The sequence below is a fragment of the Drosophila teissieri genome, chromosome X, assembly GCF_016746235.2.
Source record: "Drosophila teissieri strain GT53w chromosome X, Prin_Dtei_1.1, whole genome shotgun sequence".
NCBI lineage: Eukaryota > Metazoa > Arthropoda > Insecta > Diptera > Drosophilidae > Drosophila > Drosophila teissieri.
The window spans coordinates 12,388,534-12,405,445 of NC_053034.1; the positions used below are offsets into that span (position 1 = coordinate 12,388,534).

General features: G+C 38.6%; 4 protein-coding genes across 6 annotated transcripts in view; 2 read left to right on the forward strand and 2 right to left on the reverse strand.

Annotated features, from left to right (window-relative positions):
• Positions 1-3,414, reverse strand: part of LOC122624184 — a 42,483-nt gene extending 39,069 nt beyond the window's left edge. Inside the window, 5 exon segments of the mRNA XM_043803643.1 lie at positions 2-1,183; positions 1,186-1,284; positions 1,287-1,319; positions 1,322-3,190; positions 3,372-3,414. Coding sequence (XP_043659578.1) covers positions 2-1,183; positions 1,186-1,284; positions 1,287-1,319; positions 1,322-3,190; positions 3,372-3,414 — 3,226 coding nt within the window.
• Positions 3,415-4,073: 659 nt separating this feature from the next.
• Positions 4,074-6,676, reverse strand: LOC122624037. Its single transcript, XM_043803465.1, has 8 exons — positions 6,288-6,676; positions 6,107-6,211; positions 5,903-6,046; positions 5,669-5,780; positions 5,484-5,617; positions 5,277-5,417; positions 5,040-5,210; positions 4,074-4,904 (listed from the first exon to the last, which is right to left on the reverse strand). The coding sequence occupies exons 1-8, from the start codon at positions 6,489-6,491 to the stop codon at positions 4,161-4,163; spliced, it is 1,755 nt and encodes a 584-aa protein (XP_043659400.1). The 5' UTR covers positions 6,492-6,676; the 3' UTR covers positions 4,074-4,160.
• A 281-nt stretch (positions 6,677-6,957) lies between these two features.
• LOC122624194 (ras GTPase-activating protein 1-like) lies at positions 6,958-10,032 on the forward strand. The gene is made up of 5 exons (XM_043803665.1): positions 6,958-7,117; positions 8,887-9,268; positions 9,411-9,524; positions 9,598-9,670; positions 9,765-10,032. The coding sequence occupies exons 2-5, from the start codon at positions 9,058-9,060 to the stop codon at positions 10,030-10,032; spliced, it is 666 nt and encodes a 221-aa protein (XP_043659600.1). The 5' UTR covers positions 6,958-7,117; positions 8,887-9,057.
• An 875-nt stretch (positions 10,033-10,907) lies between these two features.
• On the forward strand, positions 10,908-16,769 carry LOC122623341 (ras GTPase-activating protein 1-like). 3 transcript variants are annotated; one of them, XM_043802432.1, is made up of 11 exons: positions 10,908-11,067; positions 11,206-11,344; positions 12,485-12,549; positions 12,858-13,239; positions 13,382-13,495; positions 13,569-13,641; positions 13,736-14,145; positions 14,282-15,131; positions 15,204-16,110; positions 16,176-16,326; positions 16,399-16,769. In XM_043802432.1, the coding sequence occupies exons 4-11, from the start codon at positions 13,029-13,031 to the stop codon at positions 16,545-16,547; spliced, it is 2,865 nt and encodes a 954-aa protein (XP_043658367.1). In that variant the 5' UTR covers positions 10,908-11,067; positions 11,206-11,344; positions 12,485-12,549; positions 12,858-13,028; the 3' UTR covers positions 16,548-16,769. The 3 variants fall into 3 exon arrangements, with proteins under 3 accessions (XP_043658367.1, XP_043658368.1, XP_043658369.1); XM_043802433.1 differs by lacking the exon at positions 12,485-12,549; XM_043802434.1 differs by lacking the exons at positions 11,206-11,344; positions 12,485-12,549 and having other exon boundaries at positions 10,912-11,067.
• The last annotated feature ends 143 nt before the right edge of the window (positions 16,770-16,912 follow it).

Below are 16,912 nucleotides of genomic sequence, written 5' to 3' on the forward strand. Positions count from 1 at the left end.
AATTCCGTTGTTTCCTTTTGAATTGTTTGATCTTCTGCACTCGAAACTGTAGGTAAACTATTTGCCATTTTACTTGATTGAAGGGGAGAAATCGATAGCGTCCTTGTATATTCTTCAGATGTTTTATCTTCATCTACACTTTGACTTGAAAATATACTTATAGTTTGAGTGCCTGATTGAGGAAGCTTTGTTGATAGTGTCCATGGCACTTCTGTCATTTGATTTTCTTCTGCACTGGATTCTTGACTTGAACTGCTTTCTTCTGTTGTGGATTGAGGTAAAGATGTTAAAAATTCCGTTGTTTCCTTTTGAATTGTTTGATCTTCTGCACTCGAAACTGTAGGTAAACTATTTGCCATTGTACTTGTTTGAAGGGGAGAAATCGATAGCGTCCTTGTATATTCTTCAGATGTTTTATCTTCATCTACACTTTGACTTGAAAATATACTTTTAGTTTGAGTGCCTGATTGAGGAAGCTTTGTTGATAGTGTCCATGGCACTTCTGTCATTTGATTTTCTTCTGCACTGGATTCTTGACTTGAACTGCTTTCTTCTGTTGTGGATTGAGGTAAAGATGTTAAAAATTCCGTTGTTTCCTTTTGAATTGTTTGATCTTCTGCACTCGAAACTGTAGGTAAACTATTTGCCATTGTACTTGATTGAAGGGGAGAAATCGATAGCGTCCTTGTATATTCTTCAGATGTTTTATCTTCATCTACACTTTGACTTGAAAATATACTTATAGTTTGAGTGCTTGATTGAGGAAGCTTTGTTGATAGTGTCCATGGCACTTCTGTCATTTGATTTTCTTCTGCACTGGATTCTGGACTTGAACTGCTTTCTTCTGTTGTGGATTGAGGTAAAGATGTTAAAAATTCCGTTGTTTCCTTTTGAATTGTTTGATCTTCTGCACTCGAAACTGTAGGTAAACTATTTGCCATTGTACTTGAATGAAGGGGAGAAATCGATAGCGTCCTTGTATATTCTTCAGATGTTTTATCTTCATCTACACTTTGACTTAAAAATATACTTATAGTTTGAGTGCCTGATTGAGGAAGCTTTGTTGATAGTGTCCATGGCACTTCTGTCATTTGATTTTCTTCTGCACTGGATTCTTGACTTGAACTGCTTTCTTCTGTTGTGGATTGAGGTAAAGATGTTAAAAATTCCGTTGTTTCCTTTTAATTGTTTGATCTTCTGCACTCGAAACTGTAGGTAAACTATTTGCCATTGTACTTGATTGAAGGGGAGAAATCGATAGCGTCCTTGTATATTCTTCAGATGTTTATCTTCATCTACACTTTGACTTGAAAATATACTTTAGTTTGAGTGCCTGATTGAGGAAGCTTTGTTGATAGTGTCCATGGCACTTCTGTCATTTGATTTTCTTCTGCACTGGATTCTTGACTTGAACTGCTTTCTTCTGTTGTGGATTGAGGTAAAGATGTTAAAAATTCCGTTGTTTCCTTTTGAATTGTTTGATCTTCTGCACTCGAAACTGTAGGTAAACTATTTGCCATTGTACTTGATTGAAGGGGAGAAATCGATAGCGTCCTTGTATATTCTTCAGATGTTTTATCTTCATCTACACTTTGACTTGAAAATATACTTATAGTTTGAGTGCCTGATTGAGGAAGCTTTGTTGATAGTGTCCATGGCACTTCTGTCATTTGATTTTCTTCTGCACTGGATTCTTGACTTGAACTGCTTTCTTCTGTTGTGGATTGTGGTAAAGATGTTAAAAATTCCGTTGTTTCCTTTTGAATTGTTTGATCTTCTGCACTCGAAACTCTAGGTAAACTATTTGCCATTGTACTTGATTGAAGGGGAGAAATCGATAGCGTCCTTGTATATTCTTCAGATGTCTTATCTTCATCTACACTTTGACTTGAAAATATACTTATAGTTTGAGTGCCTGATTGAGGAAGCTTTGTTGATAGTGTCCATGGCACTTCTGTCATTTGATTTTCTTCTGCACTGAATTCTTGACTTGAACTGCTTTCTTCTGTTGAGGATTGAGGTAAAGATGTTAAAAATTCCGTTGTTTCCTTTTGAATTGTTTGATCTTCTGCACTCGAAACTGTAGGTAAACTATTTGCCATTGTACTTGTTTGAAGGGGAGAAATCGATAGCGTCCTTATATATTCTTCAGATGTTTTATCTTCATCTACACTTTGACTTGAAAATATACTTATAGTTTGAGTGCTTGATTGAGGAAGCTTTGTTGATAGTGTCCATGGCACTTCTGTCATTTGATTTTGTTCTGCACTGGATTCTGGACTTGAACTGCTTTCTTCTGTTGTGGATTGAGGTAAAGATGTTAAAAATTCCGTTGTTTCCTTTTGAATTGTTTGATCTTCTGCACTCGAAACTGTAGGTAAACTATTTGCCATTGTACTTGATTGAAGGGGAGAAATCGATAGCGTCCTTGTATATTCTTCAGATGTTTTATCTTCATCTACACTTTGACTTGAAAATATACTTATAGTTTGAGTGCCTGATTGAGGAAGCTTTGTTGATAGTGTCCATGGCACTTCTGTCATTTGATTTTGTTCTGCACTGGATTCTGGACTTGAACTGCTTTCTTCTGTTGTGGATTGAGGTAAAGATGTTAAAAATTCCGTTGTTTCCTTTTTAATTGTTTGATCTTCTGCACTCGAAACTGTAGGTAAACTATTTGCCATTGTACTTGTTTGAAGGGGAGAAATCGATAGCGTCCTTATATATTCTTCAGATGTTTTATCTTCATCTACACTTTGACTTGAAAATATACTTATAGTTTGAGTGCCTGATTGAGGAAGCTTTGTTGATAGTGTCCATGGCACTTCTGTCATTTGATTTTGTTCTGCACTGGATTCTGGACTTGAACTGCTTTCTTCTGTTGTGGATTGAGGTAAAGATGTTAAAAATTCCGTTGTTTCCTTTTGAATTGTTTGATCTTCTGCACTCGAAACTGTAGGTAAACTATTTGCCATTGTACTTGTTTGAAGGGGAGAAATCGATAGCGTCCTTGTATATTCTTCAGATGTTTTATCTTCATCTACACTTTGACTGGAAAATATACCTATAGTTTGAGGAAGCTTTGTTGATAGTGTCCATGGCACTTCTGTCATTTGATTTTCTTCTGCACTGGATTCTTGATTTGAACTGCTTTCTTCTGTTGTGGATTGAGGTAAAGACCAGTTAAATTCTTATGTCACTCTCACAGCTTACCCATAATAAGTGATAGTTCCAAGCTGGAAAAAGGTTGAAGACTGCATTTCGCCAGCTTAGAAGTGTATTCAAGAAGTGCATTTGATAAATATTTTTAGATGTGGTTTCTGAAGTAATCTTGGACTTCATGAACTTATAATAATGAATGTAGAGCACACCGCATTTTAGATTAGACTTATTATTTAATGATATTTCTGCCATTTTTCGAAATCGATTGGTTGACCTAGTGTTATTAAAGTCAGCAAAACATATATCATGCGAAGCCAATGGCTTGAATAAATAGAAGAAAAAGGCAAAGTTTAAATTGGAATCTGGATCCTTAACGCAAATTATTCTTTTTGGATTATATATGTGTCCTGTAAATAAATAAATTCATGATTTTTGCATTCAGATATTTCGTTACGCACCTGCGAAAATATAAATAACAAATGCGAGAGTAATCCAAAAACCGATTAATAACTTCATTACTTCGGCCAAAACTGTTTTCACTTTTGCGAGAGGTAAAACTGGCAAGGTCTTCATTGATAAATAAGTATTTTTAATTTCATTTCTATGCCCCATTATTTTAAAACAGACGCTTAAATGCAATTTGTTACAACTCCAAACTACTAACAATAAAATACATGGTTCCTAATCTAAAAAGCGAGAGCATGTTACTAGTTTTAACGCTGCAAACGTATTTGTTTAAAACAATTAGATTTATTTATTTTATTAAAACGCGTAATAGAATCGCTAAATAAAAATTCACTAAACTTATAAAAAACAAAGACATAATAGACAAGTGCTACTATATTAAATTTCAGTCGTATAAACACAAATATTTGAGTTTACGAATTGAATATTTCTCTACGCTCAAGGAATTTTGAATACAGTACTAATGATTTAATAATGCTGGAAAGTTGGAAATATATAAATATATACAAGTGGCAAGTAAATTGAAGACGAACTCAAATGTCGTCAGATTTTGTCTCCACAATGCGACTTATTATTGGTATATCTTCAACCTTTGTAAAGTTGGCCAATGATTCGCCATTAAGTACGCTTTCGATATAGTCATGTCTGAACTGCTCCCACTTTCGTGTCTTGAGAAAGTCCTTGAACAAAGCCTCCCTGGTTGGAATATTGCACTCGATGTAGAAACGCTGTCGCTGCCAAACGTTACCAGGATTTTGGGCGGCCTCAAAGAGCCAAAAGCGTGGTATTACGATGCACTGCACCGTGGTCCTAGCCATAATCACACGATGATCCATTTTCTCGCCCAACCCAAAAATTCCTCCGAATGTCAGCGAGCCAACGTCAATAAAATGCGTTTCAAAGCGTTCCAGGCCGGTGTTTGTTTCTTCGAACGTTCCCTGACGCGAATTGCTGGAGGCAGTAAATATTTCGGTACCCTGCGATTCGCTCTCAATTTCGTCAATTTCGCTGATGAAAGCTGAAATTGGCGTCTGCATTCCAGAGTTCTCACTATACCGCTCCTCGACAAGATTCTCAGATATGTGGCCCGATTCATCACCCTCGCCCATTATGAAATACTCATATTGCTCTTGCTTCATGTGACGTTCTGAGTCCCGCACACGGTGTCGCGACTTCAGCCGTTGTCGTGCTGCTGGATCCTTGGTGGATCTCCTAGCCAGCGGTTTCTTCATCTCGTCGCAGGCCCGTTGTATCTCCTGAAGACCCATTTTGCGCAGCTGTCAAATAAGAGGAGAAGTACACTGTGTTATTAAAATAATCCCAATACAAAGGCATTATCGAGATCCAAAAGATTTAGCTAGTTGTCTGTTAAAATGATTACCAAAACTCTGATACCCGAATTTAGAGCTCACCTTCCTTTTCTTGCTCTGTTTGTTCTCATCCAGCGATGAACTGGATTGCATGTACTCGTTAACATCAAAGTACGGTTCGTTGGCGTTGGAGCCATCTTCCAAGGCAGGTTCGGTTTCCCTTTTATGAACCTTTGGCAGCTCGAATACCTTCTCCCGGTTAACCATGCTGACCTATGACGGGGAAAACGAGACAATATATTTCTGTGAAATTGGGGATTTCTAGCAGATAGCGCACACCTTCATGTGAAGGCATTGTAGGATCACACATTCCCCGCTGAGGACAAAATAGACATAGCTCATGGTGCCCAAATCCTCGGTGTGGATCGTCTCCAAAGGCTCGAACTGCTGAATGCTTCCGTACTTACTGGCATTCACAATCTAACAATTAACAAAAAATTAATCCATAATTCGTCGTCTTTAATTAAAATTACTGCAGGTAGGTACCTGCTCTTCGTTGAAAAAGTTAAAGTAGTCAAGGGCCCGCAGAGCATTCTTCTTTTCCTGCCACATCTTTTGCATATAAGGTAGGAGAACAGATTTATAGTTCGTATTGAACATAGCCAGCAATTCGCAATTAGCTGTAAGAACCAGCTACAATTAGGTTTCAACAAACACACTATTAGTTTTACTTGTGGCGGTATAAGTGTTGGTTCTCGGTGCATCTTCCATCACATCAATATCCCCAATACAATCCCCGGGTCCAAAAATAGCCTCCGATTGTAGTTCAGGACGATTGCTGCCCTAAGAAATATCAAGTTTTTCAAATAAAACAGAACTTTAAACATATACCATTATTAGGTGTGGAGATCATATAAAAACAAGTTATAACTTTAGGAAGGACAAACGAATGTGTTATAGTTTACCTTACTGAATACGTTCCTAGACATTTCCACCTCACCGGCGATTATGAAATAAATCGTTACGGGAAAATCTCCCTCCATCATAACAATGCGTCCGGGAGTTATTGCCATGAATTTGACAAGCGGAACGAGGCGAGCACGGACTTTCTGCGAGGGATAACAGGTCGTATAAGTAATATATATATACAAATGATCAGCGTTACCCACTGGGGGAAATTTTGAAAAACACGCCAGATTTGCCACAATGTTGCACAGCTTTTTTCTTTCATCGACGGTACGCGTGGCATGCGGAGTGCGCAGCAGCGATTTCTCCTAAAGTTCAGCAAACAAACATATAGAAATACCTCAGGATCAGGACTGAATGAAAATAGAGATTCGTTGGACTTACGGCCATGGTCATCATGCCCACTTTGCGCTTTTGCCGCACCAACATGGCCACGTTCTTCTTCACATTCAGCGAAATTCCTGTCTCCTCGGGCAGCTCATTCAGCCATTGCATATTCAGTATCACGGCTCGGACGAGCTTCTTGAACCGAATCTTGGCCAGTTTTTTTCCTTGGCCATCAAGACCATCGCGTTGGCGCTTGGACATGATCGGTCCTTCTAGATGCCACAGAAGTCGTTCTGTTTAGTTCAAAGTATTGTATCCATATAACTTTATTCGAATGACAAAGATTTAGGTTTGCCGCCTGCTGGCTAGATAAGCTTGGAAATTTAACAATATGTAACTTGATTTTTAAATTCAATTTAATTTATTTTTATAATTATTTGTTTTTGTACCCCCAAAAAATATACGTTATTTTCAAAGATTTTTGTAACATTTTTGCAATTTCAAGATTTGTTTAGATGGTTTTTTATTTAAGAAATACACATAAATCCTGAAAAACTATAATTTTTCTTTGTTTTTTCTAAATAAATATAATATTTAATGGTGCATATCGATTACAATCGATATTTCTCCCTCTTCTTGAGCTGCACTTGCTAGCGCTATCTTGACGCACATTCATACGATGAACTCGGTATGTGGTATATTTTGATGATTCACTACGTTCACACTGCGCACAATTGAATTCTATCGTTGGCTGTGGCTATCGGTACGGAAGAAATTTTAGTTCGTTTTTAATATGATATTGTTATGAATAACAGAAATTAAGCAAACAATAGATAGCAGTTCCCAACAACGCGATTTGTTATCTCAATTCGGTGCTGCAGTGCAATGTAAAGTATATATACGAAAATATTTACACACGCGCATTAACCGATAAATGTTCTGTGTAGATGGTTTTTTTTTTTCCTTTTTTTTGTTACCCATATGAAAGAGAATTAAATGGTTGTGTTAATGATTCATTTACAAAGGAACCCCTAACCGAACACAGCCCAGAGTTTGTGAATCCAATGGGCAGTATTTATCCCGCATGAGAGGAGTATGATAAAGACGACGACGACGACGAAGATGATGATGATGAGATGATGATATGATGACTCTTCGGGTCGTGTATGTATGAAGAAAAGAACCGAATGATTTTTTGTGTTCGGCTCGTTTGGCAAAAAGGGCTTAGCCTAAAGTTTGTGTGTGGTGTGGTGTGCTTTGGTGTGCTGTGGTGTGCGGCTCATATAAATGGCTTGTGTTTTACATAGATGGATGTTGATGTACAAGAGGGTGCAGCATTTCCCTATATACATACCACTTAAGTATATACATATATGGAGTTACACTCCATTTACACTCCAAACCCATAAGTAACCTATACTCTTATTAAACTCGAAATATCCTGAAAATGACTGCGTATTTGTTGAAAGTCGCCCGGCGATTTCGAAGACATATGTATGTACAGTGGCTCACAGCTTAATTTGTCCGAAGGTAAATATTTATTTAATAGTGCTATGGTACACCATTCCTGATTACAAACAAATAAATAGACAGTAATCTGTACTAATTGAAAACAAATAAATTAAATTTACAGATTGTATGGTCAAAGAAGTTAAAATTTAAACTTAGATAGGTGTGCAGAAAAAAAAGAGTAACTTAAACTTTTTATTGTCTAAGCTGTGGGTTCACTGTACTGTATATTTCTGACTCAAATAATAACAATTGATATGCTATCCGTTTCTAAGGGTTTTCTTATTTCATCACAGTACTCAAAAAATAAGTACGGATAGTACGAGTAGTAAATAATAACATTTTATTGTGAAAAAAAGAAAATAAATGAACAGCTGTTTGAGAAAACGTAGAAAAAGTAAACAAAGCGCAAGCAGCTGATGAGTGTACTATTTATATTATTGTCTTTCATTTAGTTCTAGTTAGTGCGTCGTAAAAAAGCTTTAAAATATGGTTTTGGATACACATTGTCGTTATGTTCTAATTGAAAAACCCTGTTTCCGGTGCTGGTTGTACTCGAAAATAGTGTCTCTTAGTAAATTTCTAACTCTGTCGGCTGTTTTTCCAATTGGCTTAGACTTAATCTTATATACAATAGATGTGATGTATTTTGCAATAGTGGTTCGCTTTCAACATTCAAAATGTTAGCTAGATCCTCAATTTTCTTATCAAGAGAACTCGGACCCGATTTAATCGGAATTCTCCTTTTTTTGCCATTTGTTTGGATACTTATAGCGAATCTGTCCCAATTGGTTTTGTGAGATAACCACTACCGATATGGCGAAGAAAATGATTTCATGGTAAGCCCCAGTATAAGTTGTTCACTTTATCCTCACAAATTTGCGAATTACCATTTTAAATGATACTAGAAAACAAATTTCTTGAAGCTGAGTTATTGGTTTTAGGCAGATGTTGGCTTAGTAAAGAATTTGACTCTGTAAGTGACACATAATCTGATTTCCTATAGTTTTTGTGCTCCATGACATGATTTTAACATAAATCTTTGCCTTTGCAAACGCAGGTTATACCATTATCAAATATGATTCTCGTATTAAAAATATAGTATAAATATAGCCTCCTTTATCTTTTCTATCTGGTCTTCTTACAGCTCAGCACATAACCAGCACGGAAAACCCTACAAAGTCACAAAAGTTAACGTTTCTCTCAGATAAACGCATTCGCATCGTTGCTATATGTGGCTTTTATTAAAACGAATTCCACTCGAAGTTAAATATAGACTAAGACTCGCATTTGCTGAACAGAGCTCATAAGCCTAACAATGGCGGACCTAATACATTTGGGAAACATCGATGTTGTCATCCAGAAAGATAAGCCCGGATCGCCAACGGGCTGTTCGGATGATGGGAACCTGGCTGGGCTGGGTGGCATGACTGGATTAGGTGGCATAATGGCCCCTGGTGGCATTGACTTGGGTGACTTGGCGCAGGAATTGGATCACGATGAGTTCGATGGACCCCATATGCTGAATGGTAAGCACACATTCATGCATTTCTTGTATATGAATAACTTGAAGAATTGGATATCGTTTGTTTTTTTTTCTATCGTTATTACAAGTTGTACCTTTTTCCTACTAACTTTCTTTTCATACTTTTGATCAAACTCCAAAATCAGGTGAACGTCCAGCGATTATTGCTCCTCCGGAAAGCGAATGGTACCATGGCCGACTTGATCGCTACTCTGCAGAGTCTCGTCTACGGGGAAGCAGTAAACTGGGCAGCTATTTAGGTGTGTATAACGTGGTATTCGAAGTTGAAAGAGTTGCTAAATACGGTTTTTGGTTCACTTTAATGCTGAACAGTTCGCGAAAGTGACCGCAAACCTGGCTCCTATGTTCTAAGTTATTATGGGCGCACCGGCATAAACCATTTTCGGTAAGTAATTGATTGGATACCCATTGCATCCAGTTGCTCTAAAGGATTTTATATATTTTGTCAAACTTTTCAACTTTACTATTGTCTTCCATAGGATAACAGCCGTGTGCGGAGACTTCTATATCGGAGGACGACAGTTCATTTCCTTAAGCGACTTGGTTGGTTACTATACCTCATGTAGTGACCTACTGAAGCGCGAACGCTTGGCCATACCAGTTGCTCCGCCGGAGCCAGTTAATGATAAGAAACGCGTCGTAGCCATCCTGCCTTACACAAAAATGCCAGAGACCGATGAACTGAGTTTCCAAAAAGGTGATATCTTTTTTGTACACAAGACATGGGCGACGGCTGGTTGTGGGTGACTGCCCATCGTACTGGCGAGCAGGGAATGATTTTCAGAGAACTTGTGGACGATCTGGATGTATCTATCGATCCAAATACGGTGTTTCCCTGGTTCCATCCGAACTGCACCAAAAACGAAGCCGTCGATATGTTGGTTAAAGGTGTGTATCTTTAGTTTAAGATCTTTTACATACTCACAAATAAGAAAAGAACATTAATAATGCTGTTTAAACATATCTCATGCCCACTTTGCGCTTTTGCCGCACCAACATGGCCACGTTCTTCTTCACATTCAGCGAAATTCCTGTCTCCTCGGCAGCTCATTCAGCCATTGCATATTCAGTATCACGGCTCGGACGAGCTTCTTGAACCGAATCTTGGCCAGTTTTTTTCCTTGGCCATCAAGACCATCGCGTTGGCGCTTGGACATGATCGGTCCTTCTAGATGCCACAGAAGTCGTTCTGTTTAGTTCAAGTATTGTATCCATATAACTTTATTCGAATGACAAAGATTTAGGTTTGCCGCCTGCTGGCTAGATAAGCTTGGAAATTTAACAATATGTAACTTGATTTTTAAATTCAATTTAATTTATTTTTATAATTATTTGTTTTTGTACCCCCAAAAAATATACGTTATTTTCAAAGATTTTTGTAACATTTTTGCAATTTCAAGATTTGTTTAGATGGTTTTTTATTTAAGAAATACACATAAATCCTGAAAAACTATAATTTTTCTTTGTTTTTTCTAAATAAATATAATATTTAATGGTGCATATCGATTACAATCGATATTTCTCCCTCTTCTTGAGCTGCACTTGCTAGCGCTATCTTGACGCACATTCATACGATGAACTCGGTATGTGGTATATTTTGATGATTCACTACGTTCACACTGCGCACAATTGAATTCTATCGTTGGCTGTGGCTATCGGTACGGAAGAAATTTTAGTTCGTTTTTAATATGATATTGTTATGAATAACAGAAATTAAGCAAACAATAGATAGCAGTTCCCAACAACGCGATTTGTTATCTCAATTCGGTGCTGCAGTGCAATGTAAAGTATATATACGAAAATATTTACACACGCGCATTAACCGATAAATGTTCTGTGTAGATGGTTTTTTTTTTTCCTTTTTTTTGTTACCCATATGAAAGAGAATTAAATGGTTGTGTTAATGATTCATTTACAAAGGAACCCCTAACCGAACACAGCCCAGAGTTTGTGAATCCAATGGGCAGTATTTATCCCGCATGAGAGGAGTATGATAAAGACGACGACGACGACGAAGATGATGATGATGAGATGATGATATGATGACTCTTCGGGTCGTGTATGTATGAAGAAAAGAACCGAATGATTTTTTGTGTTCGGCTCGTTTGGCAAAAAGGGCTTAGCCTAAAGTTTGTGTGTGGTGTGGTGTGCTTTGGTGTGCTGTGGTGTGCGGCTCATATAAATGGCTTGTGTTTTACATAGATGGATGTTGATGTACAAGAGGGTGCAGCATTTCCCTATATACATACCACTTAAGTATATACATATATGGAGTTACACTCCATTTACACTTCAGACCGATAAGTAACCTACACTCTTATTAAACTCGAAATATCCTGAAAATGACTGCGTATTTGTTGAAAGTCGCCCGGCGATTTCGAAGACATATGTATGTACAGTGGCTCACAGCTTAATTTGTCCGAAAGTAAATATTTATTTAATAGTGCTATGGTACACCATTCCTGATTACAAACAAATAAATATACAGTTATCTGTACTAATTGAAAACAAATAAATTAAATTTACAGATTGTATGTAAAGTAGTTAAAATTTAAACGTTCTAGATATACAAAGGTGTGCAGAAAAAAAAAAGTAACTTTATCTTAAAGTTTAATGGTTTTTATTGTCTAAGCTGTGGGTTCACTGTACTGTATATTTCTGACTCAAATAATAACAATTGATATGCTATCCGTTTCTAAGGGTTTTCTTATTTCATCACAGTACTCAAAAAATAAGTACGGATAGTACGAGTAGTAAATAATAACATTTTATTGTGAAAAAAAGAAAATAAATGAACAGCTGTTTGAGAAAACGTAGAAAAAGTAAACAAAGCGCAAGCAGCTGATGAGTGTACTATTTATATTATTGTCTTTCATTTAGTTCTAGTTAGTGCGTCGTAAAAAAGCTTTAAAATATGGTTTTGGATACACATTGTCGTTATGTTCTAATTGAAAAACCCTGTTTCCGGTGCTGGTTGTACTCGAAAATAGTGTCTCTTAGTAAATTTCTAACTCTGTCGGCTGTTTTTCCAATTGGCTTAGACTTAATCTTATATACAATAGATGTGATGTATTTTGCAATAGTGGTTCGCTTTCAACATTCAAAATGTTAGCTAGATCCTCAATTTTCTTATCAAGAGAACTCGGACCCGATTTAATCGGAATTCTCCTTTTTTTGCCATTTGTTTGGATACTTATAGCGAATCTGTCCCAATTGGTTTTGTGAGATAACCACTACCGATATGGCGAAGAAAATGATTTCATGGTAAGCCCCAGTATAAGTTGTTCACTTTATCCTCACAAATTTGCGAATTACCATTTTAAATGATACTAGAAAACAAATTTCTTGAAGCTGAGTTATTGGTTTTAGGCAGATGTTGGCTTAGTAAAGAATTTGACTCTGTAAGTGACACATAATCTGATTTCCTATAGTTTTTGTGCTCCATGACATGATTTTAACATAAATCTTTGCCTTTGCAAACGCAGGTTATACCATTATCAAATATGATTCTCGTATTAAAAATATAGTATAAATATAGCCTCCTTTATCTTTTCTATCTGGTCTTCTTACAGCTCAGCACATAACCAGCACGGAAAACCCTACAAAGTCACAAAAGTTAACGTTTCTCTCAGATAAACGCATTCGCATCGTTGCTATATGTGGCTTTTATTAAAACGAATTCCACTCGAAGTTAAATATAGACTAAGACTCGCATTTGCTGAACAGAGCTCATAAGCCTAACAATGGCGGACCTAATACATTTGGGAAACATCGATGTTGTCATCCAGAAAGATAAGCCCGGATCGCCAACGGGCTGTTCGGATGATGGGAACCTGGCTGGGCTGGGTGGCATGACTGGATTAGGTGGCATAATGGCCCCTGGTGGCATTGACTTGGGTGACTTGGCGCAGGAATTGGATCACGATGAGTTCGATGGACCCCATATGCTGAATGGTAAGCACACATTCATGCATTTCTTGTATATGAATAACTTGAAGAATTGGATATCGTTTGTTTTTTTTTCTATCGTTATTACAAGTTGTACCTTTTTCCTACTAACTTTCTTTTCATACTTTTGATCAAACTCCAAAATCAGGTGAACGTCCAGCGATTATTGCTCCTCCGGAAAGCGAATGGTACCATGGCCGACTTGATCGCTACTCTGCAGAGTCTCGTCTACGGGGAAGCAGTAAACTGGGCAGCTATTTAGGTGTGTATAACGTGGTATTCGAAGTTGAAAGAGTTGCTAAATACGGTTTTTGGTTCACTTTAATGCTGAACAGTTCGCGAAAGTGACCGCAAACCTGGCTCCTATGTTCTAAGTTATTATGGGCGCACCGGCATAAACCATTTTCGGTAAGTAATTGATTGGATACCCATTGCATCCAGTTGCTCTAAAGGATTTTATATATTTTGTCAAACTTTTCAACTTTACTATTGTCTTCCATAGGATAACAGCCGTGTGCGGAGACTTCTATATCGGAGGACGACAGTTCATTTCCTTAAGCGACTTGGTTGGTTACTATACCTCATGTAGTGACCTACTGAAGCGCGAACGCTTGGCCATACCAGTTGCTCCGCCGGAGCCAGTTAATGATAAGAAACGCGTCGTAGCCATCCTGCCTTACACAAAAATGCCAGAGACCGATGAACTGAGTTTCCAAAAAGGTGATATCTTTTTTGTACACAACGACATGGGCGACGGCTGGTTGTGGGTGACTGCCCATCGTACTGGCGAGCAGGGAATGATTTTCAGAGAACTTGTGGACGATCTGGATGTATCTATCGATCCAAATACGGTGTTTCCCTGGTTCCATCCGAACTGCACCAAAAACGAAGCCGTCGATATGTTGGTTAAAGGTGTGTATCTTTAGTTTAAGATCTTTTACATACTCACAAATAAGAAAAGAACATTATAATGCTGTTTAAACATATCTGAGTCACGGTATCTCTGTTGTTTTATGTGTAATTGAAACCATTTTTTGTATCTTTACAGCTGGACCAGGAAGTTTCCTTGTTCGTCCAAGTGACAACTCACCGGGGGATTACTCTCTCTTCTTTCATATAAACAATCAAATTCAACGCTTTCGCATTGAGAAGAAGGGCGTGCGATATTTAATGGGTGGCCGGACATTCGAGTGCTTGGATGCGGTTATAAATCGATACCGCAAAGAGCAAATTGTGGAGGGCCACTCACTGAATCATCCAGTTGTCAATGGCATTCAGCCAGAGTTCAATCAGCAATATGTTGTGGAAAAGGCCGCCGAAAAGATCTATGCAACATTGCGCGAGTGCCGTGACCAAATCGGTCTCAAGAAGATCAAGGGAATCAAACATCACGGTCACTTGAACAAGAAGTCGGACAAAACGACGAAATGGAAGCAACTATACTTCGCTCTAATCAACGATGGTTCGGAGACGCAACTCTGCTTCTACGACAATCCGAAGAAGACCAAACCGAAGGGTCTGATCGATTTGTCCTGTGCTTACCTCTATCAATGTCACGATTCGCTGTGGGAGCGTCCCTATTGCTTCCAAATTGTCGAGAGGGCCCTGCCATGCCTGGCCACAGTGACATATCTGTGTGCTCCTAGTCAGGAAAGCTACGTGGAGTGGATCAACTCGCTCAAAGCACAATGCGATTCCCAGCTGAGTCGTGCCCAGAAGAAGGTCTCACGTCTTCGGGAGCTTCGATGTCTTAACCTGCATGTGCTAGAAGCTCACCGATTACCATTTAAACTAGTGCCACATCCATACTGCAGTATTTCCCTCAATCAAGTCAAAGTGGGCAAAACTCGTGTCAAAATTGCTCCCGAACCAGTCTGGGAGGAGGAGTTTGTGCTGGAGTAAGTCTTCCATACCTTCGCCTGTTTGGATATTTATGTTATAATACATATTTTAAACTTATTTCGTTGCAGCGATGTTCCTCCAGATGTTGTCTCCCTAACCATTACGTTAATATCGCGTGGCAAGCGCGGCAAAGACTCGGAAGTGGCCGAGCTAACCATTGACTTGTCTAGTCTGAAGAATGGCCAGGAAACTGAGGGCTGGTACCAACTCACTGGAATGACACCGATGGGTGAATGGGGCTCGTTGCGATTGCGTATGCGCTACCTCGACGATCTGATAATGCCGTGTGAAGAGTACAGTCCTCTGCAGCAATTGCTCCTCGAATCGGAGCTCTACGCTGTGAAGGCGCTGGCTGAATTGTGCCATAATGATCGGGTTCCTTTGGCCACGGCTCTATTGCGAGTCTTCCGGCAGGAGAAACGGGAAACGGAATTAATTCGAATGCTGTGCCAGGCGGAGGTGACGCGCGAAAACGAAACCACAACGCTTTTCCGGGGCGCTTCCTTGGCCACCACACTAATGGATCTATATATGCGCACCGAATGCAGCGGATTTCTGCAGTCGGCCGTTAGCGAAACCGTGCAGCGCATTTTGGAGAGTAAGCAGTCAGCTGAACTGAATCCAACGAAAATGGATGTCAACGATGATGCCTGCACGAATGCAGAGTTTCTGTTGCAAATCCTTGATTTGGTCACCCAGTCGATATTCACTTCACCGGACGCCTGTCCCCGCAATGTGCGTTTCATTTGCAGCTGTCTTCAGAAGGCTGTGATGGCTAAATGGCCGACAGAGCGGCTGGTTCGCACCCGCGTCGTCTCTGGCTTTATATTCTTGCGCCTTCTGTGCCCAGCGCTGCTGAATCCACGCCAATTTGGCTTGGTCAGCGAGACGCCACCAATGGCAGCAACTCGGTCGTTAGTCATGGTCGCCAAGTGTCTGCAGAATCTGGCCAACTTGATTGAATTCGGCGGCAAGGTGCGTGCGATTCTAGCCAGTTATATGATCACCAATATAAAATGGCTTTCTTTTTTTAATTATAGGAACAATACATGGAGGTTGTCAATCCGTTTATCTTGAAGAACAAGGAACGTATGATTGTTTTCTTGGATCAACTGTCCTCGGTCAACGATCCCAACCAACCGCTTGGAATGTTTGTCGAACAAAGTACAAATCTGAATTCACAAGACACTGGTAATTATTTTGTAGTCTTATTGAACTGTGATGCTGTGAAATATACAATAATATGCTTTATAATTCTTCCAGGACGCGAGCTGGCTACCTTGCATCACATCTGTGTATCACATTCGCAAGAACTTCACGAGTTATCCAACATACTTTCAATTAAGAAGCTGGTCACAGTTACGGACATGCTGACCAAGCACAAACTGAAGTACCGCGAGATGATCAGCTAAAAAAAATTGCTAAGAGAGCGGATAATAAAAAAAGCGATGTCTTCTTATCTACAAGTCCCTTCATACCTTTTTATAAAAATATTTATATGTGTATACTATTAGAATACATAAAATAAGAACTCATAATAACTGGTTGAATTGTATTGGAATAGTAAACAGAATATCATTTATAAAATTATTTATATGAAATGAAATAATATTTAACAGACCGGTATGCATTTATTTATTATGATTATAATTAAAGTAACTTATAATACACTAGCTTACACGGATTACTCCGTATAGCCGCAAACTCAGATATTAGAAATGGTTTTGCTTTTGATATTGTTTATAATTTAGTGCATTATCGTCAAATGGCAGATGGC

Coding starts and splice junctions, on each gene's coding strand:
- LOC122623341 (XM_043802432.1), top strand. CDS start 13,029: ATGGCGGACCTAATACATTTGGGAAACATCGATGTTGTCATCCAGAAA. Junction 14,146..14,281: donor CGTCGATATGTTGGTTAAAG/GTGTGTATCTTT, acceptor GTATCTTTACAG/CTGGACCAGGAAGTTTCCTT. Junction 16,327..16,398: donor TCTGAATTCACAAGACACTG/GTAATTATTTTG, acceptor TAATTCTTCCAG/GACGCGAGCTGGCTACCTTG.
- LOC122624194 (XM_043803665.1), top strand. CDS start 9,058: ATGGCGGACCTAATACATTTGGGAAACATCGATGTTGTCATCCAGAAA. Junction 9,269..9,410: donor TGGACCCCATATGCTGAATG/GTAAGCACACAT, acceptor CTCCAAAATCAG/GTGAACGTCCAGCGATTATT. Junction 9,671..9,764: donor ACCGGCATAAACCATTTTCG/GTAAGTAATTGA, acceptor TGTCTTCCATAG/GATAACAGCCGTGTGCGGAG.
- LOC122624037 (XM_043803465.1), bottom strand. CDS start 6,491: ATGTCCAAGCGCCAACGCGATGGTCTTGATGGCCAAGGAAAAAAACTG. Junction 5,781..5,902: donor CTAGGAACGTATTCAGTAAG/GTAAACTATAAC, acceptor GATATTTCTTAG/GGCAGCAATCGTCCTGAACT. Junction 4,905..5,039: donor AACAGAGCAAGAAAAGGAAG/GTGAGCTCTAAA, acceptor CTTATTTGACAG/CTGCGCAAAATGGGTCTTCA.